This window comes from Bos indicus, chromosome 15 (assembly GCF_029378745.1).
Source record: "Bos indicus isolate NIAB-ARS_2022 breed Sahiwal x Tharparkar chromosome 15, NIAB-ARS_B.indTharparkar_mat_pri_1.0, whole genome shotgun sequence".
Taxonomy (NCBI): Eukaryota; Metazoa; Chordata; class Mammalia; order Artiodactyla; family Bovidae; genus Bos; species Bos indicus.
The window spans coordinates 59,222,511-59,237,175 of record NC_091774.1 but is presented as its reverse complement, the minus strand read 5'-3'; the positions used below and the strand labels follow the sequence as shown (position 1 = coordinate 59,237,175).

General features: G+C 36.1%; 1 protein-coding gene and 1 non-coding gene across 2 annotated transcripts in view; both read left to right on the top strand.

Moving 5' to 3' along the window:
* The window catches only part of KIF18A (kinesin family member 18A), an 86,074-nt gene that overhangs the window by 35,376 nt on the left and 36,033 nt on the right, over positions 1–14,665 (top strand). The window contains exons 11-13 of the mRNA XM_019975856.2: positions 325–489; positions 3,651–3,772; positions 9,543–9,778. Of these exons, the coding sequence (XP_019831415.1) occupies positions 325–489; positions 3,651–3,772; positions 9,543–9,778 (523 nt within the window). The remainder of the gene's footprint in view (positions 1–324; positions 490–3,650; positions 3,773–9,542; positions 9,779–14,665) is intronic.
* On the top strand, positions 12,574–12,645 carry TRNAC-ACA (transfer RNA cysteine (anticodon ACA)). The gene has a single exon. It is a non-coding gene; the product is annotated as a tRNA-Cys (tRNA).

Below are 14,665 nucleotides of genomic sequence, written 5' to 3'. Positions count from 1 at the left end.
CATATGAACCTTCAAATGCAACATTTAAAAGCATATATTTTAGCAACAGCAAAAAAGAAGTTATAGTCTTCAATTTGGCCATTGTTTTTCTTAAAGTCATAAACTCTCAACATGTAATTTTATAAAATGACTCACAACTCAATTTCCTATTTTCCTGCAAGCAGCAGTATTGTGAGATTTCAAAGGGGAAATAGCTTTAAGTATAAAAGTATAGCCTAATTTAATAGGCTACAGTAGCACACTTAAAAGGAAATATACCACTGTACTAATATCACATACATCAAATATCACAAAAGAGTGACAATTAAATGCATTATTTTTCAGGCCACTTGCAAAAGAGATCACAGACTTGCAATGTTGAAAACTCGCCGCTGCTATCTAGAGAAGAAAAGGGAGGAAGAATTGAAGCAATTTGATGAGAATACTAATTGGCTCCATCGTGTCCAAACGGAAATGGGACTCTTAGGTCAAAATGGTCATATACCAAAGGTACATACATATTTTATAGTCAGATTTATTTTCTTAGAACTGAACTTCTTAAACTCACTGTTGTATAAATATCTTTCATAAGGCAAATTTTGGTTCATCTCTCTCAGATTTAACTGACTCATTTTACTGTTTTTAACTGAATATGCCTTCTACCTCCCTATTTACCTACTAAATTTATTTTTCTTTACTTTCAGAAGAATAAAGTTACATTTAAATGTTTTTCTTAAGTGATTGCATCCTTTTATGAGGTCGTTCTTAAGTCAGACTGAAGTAATTCTATTTCAGACTTTCAGACTGTACTTGAATTTTCATCATGTAGGTGATTTAAATTTAATAAATTGACATTAGTTTTAAAATTAGTTTTAAATGTGGTCACCATTATTTGTATTATAGCCAAATAAAACCAGTTTGAAAGCTGTATGCATTTATGTTTATGTACTGAATTGACAATAGTCCATCTAGAATATAAATTAAGTATAATTTGCATTATACTTATAATCTAGTATATTCATGTAATTGACAGTAAAATATAGCCCATCTCCAACTAGAAAAGTACTTAAGAGCTTGTTTAGTATTAAAAAAGCAAAAAAATCCATTGATATTTACTAGTTTGCCTTTGTTTTCCCATAATTATCTTAAGCTCCCAATTTTTTAAATGGTACAGTATTCTTTTTAGTAGTACTATTATTGCTTTTTTTGCCTACTTATTAGCATTTATGAAGTTAATATTCTTCAGGTTATTTTCAGTAAATTTAAATTTTATTTACCATGGTCCAATCTAATTTTTCTAGCAGTCTGTCTTCTATAACTCTCTTAAGCAGAACTTTTCACACCTGAATATAAATCTAGAATTAGTGTTTCAATTCTTGTTTTTTAATGCATTTTATTATAAATAATTTGAAAAAATTAAAACTATTTCTATTCCCATCAACCTATCCCACTCTCAGTCTTTTTTTGTGTGGATATTTTCATGGCTGAAATAGGTATCTACTTTTAAGCCATTCTTTCTTATATAAGCAAACTGAGACATGACTTTGTGAAAAGATTTATTCACAGTCATACAACTCTAGACAGAGACCCAGTACTGTGACTTTCATATTGCTGCCCTTTTTTCTGTACCCTCCTGCATTATCTTCCTCTTAACCTCTCAGATTTACCCACTTCTACATCTCCCATTACCAGTACCTGAATTCAGCCTTCCAGCCCCCATTGTTGGATGCTATGTGTGGCCTTCCTACTTCATTCCTGGCCTACTGCAGTCATTCTCTACACTGCAACTAAAATGAGCTTTCTAAAAACTAACTCTGATTGAATCACTCTTAGGTGCTTTCTCCCATATGTAAACTCTCTATTATGATTTCCCAGGCCTAGCATGGCATCCAAAAACCTCTTGTTTTATATATTACCTCTCATTATATTCTTACTTCAGCTGTTACTAACTTAACTGTAGTTCTCATGATAGGCTATGTTCTTCCAATCAGATTCAATCATTAGTGTATCAAAGCATGAAAAAGCTTGGTTTTTCAAAGATGACAGACTAGCCAAGAATTATTATTGGATAAAATAGTTATAGAATCAAGGCTTGTCTCTTTAAGAGTGATACAGAAAGATAAAACAAGATTATCAGAAGAAGTAAATAAGGGATTTTTTTTTTTTAAAGAGAAAAGATGGAATATTTGGCAAATATGTTTATACTGTTAGGGTTGTTGAATTTTCTAACTCGAAAAGATGAAAAAGATCATGTAGTAAACCTCTTAACTTTCAGTCAAGTCAAGTCATTTCCATAAAGACCATATTTGGGACTTCAGGCAGCATTTGTGTCATAGTCGAGCCATCTTTAAAATCACATGACTCATGAGCTCATACCAAGACTGCTCTAACTGTATCATCCTGACCTGACTCCCTAAAGAGAGTTTGCTCTAAAATACTTGTTGTTTTCTGAAATGTAATCATGAATCATCTAGATAATAACCCCCAACTTTAAAATATCTCAGACATATAGCATTATATTGTTTCCTTGTCAAAGCACCCACCACTGGTTTAGGAAGTATTATCTAGAAAAGAAAAAGAAAAAAGCCTTAAGCTTATAGAGAGTCAGTGGCCAACTGCAGGTTGGTAAAGGAGTATTGAACACCTAAAGTGGATTAGGAGAGTTATCTGTAGGAAGTTTCTTGGGCACAGCTACCGTAAGGCTTTTTTTCTCAGCCTCTTACAATGTCCAAAATATTGCACTCCCTTTTATTGACTAAAATTTTCCCAATTTAAATTTTGAAAATGCTTTTGGATTATTACCATTCATAATTTAGTATAACCACTTACCTGACGTTTTCCATACTTAAGGCTTAGTAGGTTTGAGGAAAGAGAAATAATTTTAGGTGGTAAATTAGAAAACATTTGGGCATGTACACAAGAGGCTTAGGAAACGGGAGACTGCAAAAACTTTTCTACACTTTTGCACTAGGATGAAGCTCATACCAAGATTGGGTGAAGGTGAGAATTTTTTTTTTTGCTGCAGCAGGCATCGTCTTAGTTCCCTAACCCGTTTTGCCTGCTTTGCCAGTGTAGAGCTGTAACCACTGGACTGCTGGGGAATTCCCCAAGAAATTTTTATTGTATGCAACTCCAGACACTGGAGTTGTTGGACACAGTTGGACAGTTTGACACAGTTGACAACTCCAAACACTGAACTAGTTTGAGACAATGCCTCTCATGGTGGTCTAGAATGGAGAATCTATAAGCAAATAAATAAATGGAATTGTTACTAATCAATGCTATGACAGAGACTGTTGGAGGTGAAGACTGTCCATCTTTAAATGTAATGCTTAGAGAAAGCCTCCCTGAAAAAGTGACATGTAAGCAAAAATGGACCAAATTAATGTATTTTCACAGTATTATATACAAGTTGGATAGACCAAGAAACTATTATTATAATAAAATTTGTCCAAGACATTCAGTTTCCAAGGAAACTTGAAACTTATCTCACTTGTAAGTTATAGACTACCTGTACCAGAATACTTGTTTTTCAGATTGTTTCTCTACATACCATTTCATATTTTTAAGAATTAAAACTTAACACCAATATAAAATAAATTTCATTAATATTGATTTAACTTTAATATTCTTAAAAGAATCTGAGATATAGTTTGTATTGTTTTCCCCAGGAGCTCAGTAAAGAACTTCATTGCCACCATCTGCACCTCCAGAACAAAGATTTGAAAGCACAAATTAAACATATAATGGATCTAGCTTCTCTTCAAGAACAGCAACACAGACAGACAGAAGCGTAAGTACATGGGTTTACCTGTTCTAAAAATTTTAGGTTTCCATTGCCAAAAACTTCAGTTTTATCCAGTACAAAATACATTACTATTTAAATGTCTGCCAGCATCAGAAATCATGCTGAGTTAGAAAACACAGAGCGAGTGTAAAGGATGTGGTTCTTCTCCTCAGATTTTTTTATAGTGCTTTATAGTTTTAAAAACACTTTTTTAATTTATTGTTTGTATGCAATATATGTCATGTAATACAAAATTCTGAAGATCCCTCTACAGTGAAAAGGAGCCTGTCTTCTACCTGTCCTCCAGCCATCTTTCCCCCTCTTAGAAACTATTATTAATACCAACTGAATTTTTAAGTAGATAGTTTTTAAGCATTCATAATCCCAGAATGAATTTTTGCTTTCATTAACATGAAATCATTTAAAAATATATATATTTTAACATCATGTCCCAGTTTTTAAGTGATTCTATACTATCTCATTCATGCTCTAACTCAGTAGTAGCTGAGTAGTTTTAATTTTTGAAACATAATAGTTAAAAAGTATGCCTTGATCTTTATTTTTATTACATTGGACATGTCAGTCAACTTCCTTAGGCGTCACTTTCATGCTCTGTAAAAATAACACATTTATTTCGCTAAAGGCTTTCTCCCAGTCTAAAATTCTACTGTAGTTCTTCTAGTGTTCTCAAATAACAATAATTAATTTTCCATACTTTTGATTTAAGGAAAATTATATTAGCATAATTACTTTTAAAAAGAAGAAGAAAAAGAAAGGGAAAAACTTTAGGGAAATATTATCCTGTGGATAGAAGCTCACCCTGCTCTCCCCATACTTCCTATATTTATACACAGAGCAAACACTGAACATTCATTTACTCGCGCTCACACCCCCTGCAAGAGTTAAAAGTTATCAAAGAAACATTAATTTATTTCAACCATACTATATTTGGTTTATCATAAAAATAGTTTAATATATTTAATATAAATTTTTGCCTCAAAATGGGCAAAAATTCTCTTATTTATTTAGAAAACTGGTGAACTAAAACAGAGACAATACAATATAGTAGAAAGAGTATGAGTTTTGAAGTTGGACTTGAGTTCTAGTTTATGTAAGCAGTATAACCTTGCATAAATTATCCTGCCTCACTTTAGTTTTCTTATCTTTTCAATTGTAACACTTTCCTTATAACAAGTTTGTAAGGATTAAATAACAAAAAACAACAGATTTGATGAACTGTCTTAGCCTGAGTTTATAGAGTGAAGACCAAAAAAAAATGATTTTGTGTATATTCAAAGTGCTGAAAGAAAAAATTTTCAGCTATGAAGACTACCTAGCAAAGTTATCAATAAAAATTGAAGAAGAATTAAGAGTTTTCCAGATGACCAAGAGTTAAAGGATTTCATCACCACTAAACTGGCCTTTTAAGAAATGTTAAAGAGACTCCTTTAAATTGAAAAGGGCCACTAATTAGTAACAAGAAAAATATGAAAGTATAAGTCTCACTGGTAAAAGTGAACATATAGTAAAAGTAGTGTTTTAATCACTTAGAATGCTAGTATGAAAGTTAAAATAAAAAAGTAGTGAAAATACCTGTAACTGTAAGTAATAATAATTACTTAAGGAAATACAAGGTAAAAAGATATAAAATATGGGGTGTTTTCACAGAACTAGAATGAATAATTCTAAAATTCGTGTGGAACCACAAAAGACTGAATAACCAGAGCATTCCTGAGAAGGACAAAGTTTGAGAGATCACACTTTCAGATTTAAAACTACATTACAAAGCAGTCGTGATCAAAACAGTATGTACTGGTGTGAAACAGACACATAGATCAGTGGAACAGAACAGAGAGCCCAGAAATAAACCCGTGTATATATGGTCAGTTAATTTACAACCAAGTAGCCAAGAATATCCAATTGGTGGTTTAGTCACTAAGTCATGTCCTACTCTTGCAACCCTGTGGACTGTAGCCTGCCAGGCTCTTCTGTCCATGGGACAGAATTCTTCTCCAGGCAAGAATACTAGAGTGGGTTGCCATTTCCTTTTCCAGGGAATCTTCCCAACCTCAGGATCACACCCAGGTCTCCCATATTGCGGGCAGATTCTTCACTATTGAGCTATCAGAGAAGCCCCAAATGAATGCATAAATACAAACAAATAAACATACGCCATACATACATGCATAAATGGCATATGTCCTGGGTCTCTAAGACCACCTCCGTGTTTGATGATTTACTGGAATGACTCATAGAATCCATCATATGGCTGACCCCATGGTGGTGGTTTAGTGGCTCATTTGTGTATGATTGTTTCCAACTCCATGGACTGTATAGCCCCCCAGGCTCCTCTGTTATGATTTATTAGGGTAAAAGCAGGCAAGACAGAATCAACAAAAGGTGAATGGGGCAAAGTACAAAGGAAGTCACTTAGTTACAGGCATTTGTGTCTTCATCCTATAGACCGTACAGGATATGCTTAAGTCCTCCAGCAAAGGTTGTGATGACCCACGTGAAATGGTGCTTACTTTGGAATGTCATTAGGCCGACACTTCGTGCCCTGGGTTTTCACTGGGAGCTGGTTGCATAGGTACTGTCTGCCAAGCATGATGGCTCAAAATTCTAACCTTTCTAAAAGGAAAGCAGTTGTTCAGCATAAACCACATTGTTGGTACAAAGAGTTAAACACAGTGAGCCACTCTTAATAGTTCTGGGAATTATCTGAACTTCTCAAAATCTGTGTTTCAAGATACGACCCAAGGGCCAACCTTGTTGACAAGCCTTTCAAAGGATGTCGACTTCAGACCTACTGTGTTAACTCTTCTCTGCTTAGCATCTGATTAGTATAGGTGCTCAACAAGTAATTGTTTTTATTAACTTTCTGATTAAGAAGTTTTCCTTACAATTGTTACCTACTGGGCTTAAATGGAGTACTCCCCACAATCACCAAAAAGAAAAATATCACAAACTATTTATTTGTACAGCTATCTAAATATTTAAGATTCCTAGATAATAAAGCAGTTATTTCCCAGTGTGTTAAAATTAAAATGCCTATTCTTTTCCCAGTGTCCTATCCATACTTCAAATGGTTCTGTTCTTCCGGACATCATGAGTAATATGGAACACCAGGACTAAGTTATTTTAAGTTATTCATGTTGTTTGACGTCTTGTTGGTATAAGTTAGGAACCATTTATAACTTTTTAGTTGCTGGCATTTCTTCAGTGAATATTCTTCATGGAGGTCTAATACATAAAAAGAAATGTTTAGTACTCCTCTGATTGACAGCAATAGGATAGATTTTGAATCAGAGCTAAGCATCCAGCACCTCGTCTTTTTTTCATGTCCACCATGTGCTGTGCTGTGCCGTGCTTAGTCACTCAATCGTGTCCAACTCTTTATGATCCATGGACTATATAGCCCGCCAGGCTCCACTGTCGATGGGATTCTCCAGGCAAGAATATTGGAATGGGTTGCCATGCCGTCCTCCAGGAGATCTTCCAATCCCAGGGATCAAACCCAGCTCTCCTGCATTGTGGCAGATTTTTTACCATCTGAGCCACCAGAGAAGCCCAAGAGTACTGGAATGGATAGCTATCCCTTCCCCAGAGGATCTTCCTGACCTAGGAATTGAGCATGGGTCTCCTGCATTGCAGGCGGATTCCTTACCAGCTGAGCTACCAGAGAAGCCCTATACCCACCATACTTTTCTGCAGTTTTCTCCTTTGAATGCCTTTGAAAATTATTACTTTAGCTCATAAAGAACTAACTTCAAGGAGAGGTGAGTTTTGTTCATTTGTTATTGTTTTCTAATCTTATATACCTAAGATGAGCTTCATTATTTGACAGAGTATATTAATATTTCATTTCAATCTCATAATATTTAGTAACAATAGCAACACTTTTTTTTTTTTTTCTGCTGCTGTCTCTTCATTGCTTCATGCAGGCTTTCTCTAGTTGGGATGAGCAGGAGCTTTTCCTTGTAGTGGCTTCTCTTGTTGTAGAGCATGGACTCTAGGCACAGGGACTCAGTAGTTGCAGCTCATAGGCTCTAGAGCGTAGGCTTAGTAGTTGTGGCACATAGGCTTAGTTGCCCCTTGGCATGTGGAATCTTCCCAGACCAGAGATCAAACCTGTGCCCACTGCATTATGAGGCACATTCTTAACCAGGGGCCACCAGGGAAGTCCACAACACAGTTTTTGATTCTTAAATCACATTGTGCTTTGTAAAAGTTTTATATGAAATTTAGTTCTGAAAACAGTCCCCTGTTGAAAGTAATGGCTATCCAATTGTACCCCATATTATAGAGGAGAAACCTCAGTTAGTACTTTATCCAAGGTCAAATAGAAGCAAGTGAAGACTAGCTGACACTGTAGCCTGGTTCTTGTAATTCCCATACAAGGTACTTTCCAATCTATATTTAATGTATTAAAGATATTTGATTAGAGGTATTTGATTGAAATTTCTAAAGGAAGATATGTACAGGGAACATTTTAATCATCTGCTAATACTTTGAATCACAATCTGGAATCAAGATTGCTGGGAGAAATGTCAACAACCTCAGATATGCAGATGGTGCCACTTTAATGACAGAAAGTAAAGACGAACTAAAGAGCCTCTTGATGAAGGTGAAAGAGGAGAGTGAAAAAGCCTGGCTTAAAGCTCAACATTCAGAAAACTAAGATCTTGGCATTTGGTCCTATCACTGCATGGCAAATAGATGGGGAAAATGTTGGAAAAGTGTCAGATTTCATTTTCTTGGGCTCCAAAATCAATGTCGATGGTGACTGCAGCCAAAAAATTAAAAGACACCTGCTCCTTGGAAGAACAGCTGTGACAAACCTAGACAGTGTATTAAAAAGCAGAGACATCACTGTGCGAACAAAGATCTGTATAGTCAAAGCTATGATTTTTCCAGTAGTCATGTATGGATGTGGGGCTACCCTGGTGGCTCAGCTGGTAAAGAATCCACCTGCAATGCAGGAGACCCTGGTTCAATTCCTGGGTCAGGAAGATTGCCCTGGAGAAGTGATAGGCTACCCACTCCAGTATTCTTGGGCTTCCCTGGTGGCTCAGATGGTTAAGAATCTGCCTGCAATGTAGGAGACCTGTTTGATTCCTGGGTTGGGAAGATCCCCTGGAGGAGGGCATGACAACCCACTGCAATATTCTTGCCTGGAAAATGCCCATGGACAGAGGAGCCTGGTGGGCTACAGTCCATGGTGTTGCAAAGAGTCAGACACAACTGAGCAACTAAGAACATATTACACATACATGTATGGATGTAAGAGATGGACCATAAAGAAGGCTGAGCACCAGCAAATTGACACTTTCAAACTGGTGTTGACTCTTAAGAGTCCCTTGAACAACACAGAGATCAAACCAATCAATCCTAAAGGAAATCAACCCTGAATATTCATTGGAAGGAGTGATGCTAAAGCTGGAGCTCCAATACTTTGGCCACTGATGCAAAGAGCTGACTCACTGGAAAAGACCCTGATGTTCGGAAATTCTGAGGCAAGAAGAAAAGAGGGTGACAGGGTATGAGATGGTTGGATGGCATCACTGACTCAATGAACATAGGTTTGTGCATACTCAGGGAGATAGTGAAGGACAGAGAAGCCTGGCATGCTGCAGTTCATGGCAAAGAGTGGCATCTTTGCTCGTGCTGCAGCAAAGAGACTGAACAACAACAAATACTTTGGATGTTACATAAATCTGTAATACTGTATTTAAAATTTAGTATTTATCTCTCTCTTGTCACCTTCTGTATGTAGAGTATTGAATGCATTACTTCCGGCCCTAAGAAAGCAATACTGTGCTTTAAAAGAATCTGGCCTGTTAAATGCTACTTTTGAGGCTGACATCAAAGAAATTGAACATTTGGTCGAGAGGAAAAAAGTGGTGGTTTGGGCTGATCAAACTAGTGAACCTGCAAAGCAAAATAATCTACCAGAAGTTTCTATTCTTATGACCTTCCCACAACTTGGACCAGTTCATTCTTCTCCTTGTTGTAAGTACAGCTTTTATTTCATTAAGTAAGTAAACACTATTTATAAAGATTAATCTTTGTAATATCAATCAATAGAGCAGTTAATTTTTTAGTAGTTTTGCTATTTTGTGAGAATTAATTTCAGAATCATTTCAATTAACTGGTATCTTTCAAAGGTGTAAGGGGAAGTATGCTTGACGTTCTAAATAATGCTAGCAGTGAAGTTATTTTACCTGTTTTTAATTAGATAATTTTATTTCCACTCTTCTTTAAAACTTTACGTGTATTAAAGACTGAAGATTATGATTAAGAATATTATGTTCTGTAATAAATAACAATCTTTTATGTTCTTAAGATCAACTGACAGTGTCGAATTTACTGTTTTTCTGTTGGCAGATCACTTAATATCTCTCCTTTCATAAGTGTGCATGGGGCATTTTAATTGAAAAACTAACAATTGGTTAGTTTTAAAATATTGGTTTTAAAATATTCAGATAATATAGAAGCAGAATGCCCTCTTCAGCTTTTCCCAGAACCTCAATCTTCTATGCTAGGTTAGAGATAAATGCCTATTAACAGTTTGGTTATCTTTACAATGTGTGTATGATATTTGTATCAGATAATCTAACTTTTAAGCTTTTTGTTACATTTTAATCATTTTTAGGGTACATATATAAAGAATCTAGCATTTTTTTAATAACTGTGAGAATTGTTATACAATCATTTACTTAACCATTGTTCTATTATTGGTGAACAGTGCATGTCAGAGAACCATATACAGTAGTCCTCCCTTCTCTACTGTTTCACTTTTCACCATCTCAGTTACCTGCAGTAAACTGAAGTCCAAAAATGTTCAGTGGACATTTTCAGAAATAAATACTTCATCAGTTTTAAATTGCACACCATTCTGAGTATCATCATAAAATTTCATGTGGTCCTACTCTGTCCTGCCCAAGATATGAACCATCTCTTTATCCATCATATTCTTTCTGTTTGTCACTTAGTAGTCATCTTGGTTATCAGATCAGCTGTCACACACAGTATTGCAGTGCTTGTTTTTAAGTAACCTGTATTTTACTCAATAATCCCAAAGTGCAGAAGTGATGCTAGCAATTCAGTAAGGCCATAGAGATTCCATTAAGAGCTCCCTTTTAAGTGCAGAAATGAAAGTTTTTGGCTAATTAGGAAAGAAAAATAAATCACATGTGAGGTGCTAAAATTTGGGGGAAGAACAGGTATTCTATCCATGAAATCATGAAGAAGGAAGAAGAAATTCATATTAGTTTTGCTCTTGGACCTCAAATTGCAAAAATTACTGTCAGAATGCGTAAGTGATGTTAAGATGGAAATGGCATTGCTGCTGCTACTGCTAAGTCGCTTCAGTCATGTCCGACTCTGTGCGACCCCATAGACGGCAGCCCACCAGGCTCCGCCATCCCTGGGATTCTCCAGGCAAGAACACTGGAGTGGGTTGCCATTTCCCTCTCCAATGCATGAAAAGGAAAAGTGAAAGTGAAGTCGCTCAGTAGTGTCCAACTCTTCACGACCCCATGCAGCCTACCAGGCTCCTCCGCCCATGGGATTTTCCAGGCAAGAGTACTGGAGTGGGTTGCCATTGCCTTCTCCTGGAAAAGGCATTAACTTTGTACAATAAGATATTTTGACACAGAGTCCACATTTGCAAGCTTATATTACATTATGTTCTTAGAATTATTGCCTAATTTATAAATTACACTTTACCTTAGATAGGTAGGCAAGCATTCATGGTAAGTCGCTTTATGCATGTGTGCGTGCTAAGTCACTTCCATTGTGTCTGACTCTGTGCGACCCTATGGACTGCAGCCTGCCAGGCTTCTCTGTCCAGGGGATTCTCCAGGTAAGAAGAGGCGCACACAGACACACACACACACACACAAATAGGAAATATATGAGGCATTGCTGTCTGGTTTCTGGTATCCACTAGGAGTCTAGGAATGTTTCCTCCCGTGGGGTAAGGGGAAACTACTGTATTAACATTTCTACATATGTACTAGTTTCATAGGAATTAGTTTCCTAGATCAGAGGATAAATAACTTTAAAAAATGATCTGTTAGGCTCCAAAAATTTTCTTATATAAACATTTATGAGATTTTACATTTACAAATCTTTATGTCTCATCTTCACCTTAACCCAGTGTAAGAACAGCAACACTAAACTAATGCATATTCTTTTTAAATTTGAAACTCATTTTTACTGATTTTAATTCTTTGAGGTTTGTGAAGACTTCTTTAAAGCCAGCATAGAGTTGGTATAAATGTTTCAATTATGTTTTTAAAGAATATATTAAGTCAGGTCAAATCGGCTGTGTTCTTCAAATCATGTTCTTACTGACTAATTTTTTAATTCATGTTCTGTCATATACTGAGGTGAACTATTAACAATCTCATCTATTACTGTTGGATTATTCCATTTATATCAGTCTTCTATTGCTGCCCTAAGAAATTAACACAAACATATCCATTTAAAATAACACTGGCTTATTATCTCAAAGTTCTTAAGATCAGAAGTCCAGCAGGCTCAGCTACTTACTCTGCCTCAAGTTTCAGGGGCAAAAATCAAGATGTCAGCCAGTTGGGTCTCCTGTTTGGAGATTCTGGGGGAGAATGTGCTTCTATTGTTAGCTGAATTCAGTTCTGTGTGGCTGTAGGGCTGAGGTCTCTGTTTTCTTGTTGATTATTAGCCAGATAGATCAAATTCAGAGCAAGTCCGAACTTACTCAAGTACCTGGCATTGTACAGACACTCCGTTTTTTCAGAGGTCACCTCTGTTCTCTGACTTCCCTGGTGGCTCAGATGGTAAAGCATCTGCCTACAATGCGGGAGACCCAGGTTCAATCCCTGGGTTGGGAAGATCCTCTAGAGAAGAAAATGGCAACCCACTCGAGCACTCTTGCCTGGAAAATCCCATGGACGGAGGAGCATTGTAGGCTACAGTCCATGGGATGGCAAAGAGTCAGACATGACTGAGCGATTTCACTCTGTTCTCTAGCATGTGACTACCTTTATCACTTCATCTCCTAGCCAACAAAGGCAAGTCATTCTCATGCTTTGAATCTCTCTTAGCTTTCCTTCTGCCTATCTCTCCTGCTTACAGTTAGTGAAAGTTTTTGTTTTTAAAAGCTCCTATGATTACATTGAGCCCACCAGGTAATCTAAGATAATCTCTCTATCTTAAATTTCATAACCTCAATTAGATCTTAAAATGTATTTGTCTTAAGTTTCTTGAAGACTGTTTTGCTGGGTATAGAATTCCAATGTGATACTCTTTTCTTTAAGCACTTGTTAAAGACACTTGATAAAGAGACATTGTTTCATTATCTTCTGATTTTCATTTTTGCTTTTGAAGCCAACTTTCATTCTAAATGTTGCTCCCTTGAATATAATCTGACTTCTTTTCTGGCTTCCTAAAATGTTTTTTCTTTGTCTTTGGGTCTTAGTAGTTTTGCTATATTGTGCCTAAATGTACTTTTATTTCTACTTCTCTTACTAGGTTCACAGAACTCTGAATTTGTGTCTGTACTGTTTTTTATCAGTTTTTAAAGTTCTTAACCATTGTATCTTCAAATGTTGCTTCTGCCACTTTTGTTCTCTTTTCTGCTTCTGAGGCTCCAGTTATATTGCATGTTACTGCCTTACTGTCTTATCCATGCCTTTGCCTTCTTCTGCTTTTCTTTTTTTTTCTTTTCCTGGAAATTTCTTTTCACGTATTTTATAGTTTCTCTTTAAATTTGTGTCAAATGGGTCTTAAATCCATCAAGTTCTCCATTTCACTTATATTTCAGTTTTGGAATTTCCATTTGATTCTTTTTTATAGTTTCCATTTCTTTGCAAAAATTTTCACTGAATATAGTAGGTGAAATCTGTGTCTGAGAATTCCCAAGCCTAGAACCTTCTAGGTCTGCTTCTGTTCTCTTTCTGCTGGATTTCTTTCATGTGCTTTGCCTTGAATGCATGCTAATTTTTGTACATCACACATGTGTTTTCAGAATTGTTTATAAAATTCTTTAAGGCTTCTGATAATAATGTCTTCCTCAATGAGGATTTCCATTTGCTTATTCCAGACTCCTTGTGTGGTTAGCAGTCTAAAATTGTTTCAGTACAATTTTAGAGCCTGAGATAATTTGAAACTTCTGAACTGCCGCTTCTGCAAGGGCCTGACTACTCCTAGTTTGCCCTTTCCAGTTTAGCTGTGTCCCAGCTCAACTCAAGGAGGGTTTACAGAGAACTCTCTATAGTAGGCCTTAAATTCGTTCTTGCTTTCCGAACAAAGCTCTCAACAGTGTTGCTAAGCTTTTCTGCCACCTCCTCCAGCATCAGCAAATCACCTCAAGGGAGAAATAGCTATAAATGCAGAGATTACTCTCCTGAGCCTTCAACTTCCTCCTGATACTTGCCTATAATTCTTCACAATCTTGTTAGCTCTCCTGTGCCTTCTAGCATATGTTTTTTATATTTTGCCCAGATTTTTTGCTTGCATTCCATAGACAGGTTGCTCTGAATTACCTTGGTCTCAGTTATCAGGTTTCCTATACTACATCTTTACGTTAAGATGACAGGCAAGTTGCAGATGTATGTATATTCTTTTTCTCTTAATAAAGCATTATCATCATTAGAACTGACCTAGTTGAGATCTTTAGAAAGAAAACTTAATATTTTTTTCAGATTATCTCATGCCTTTGGGGCCTTGATTCCTAATTTATAATGCATTCAAGATGCTGGAGAGGAAATGGAGTTTTAACACCATGATTAAGAAATACCACCTGCTATATGATGATCGTTATCCCTTATTTAAAAATCTATATTTCACTTACATTGCAGTTGCATAGACTATTTTTGTCAACAGTAAAACAAAACTTTTATTTGACTTAAT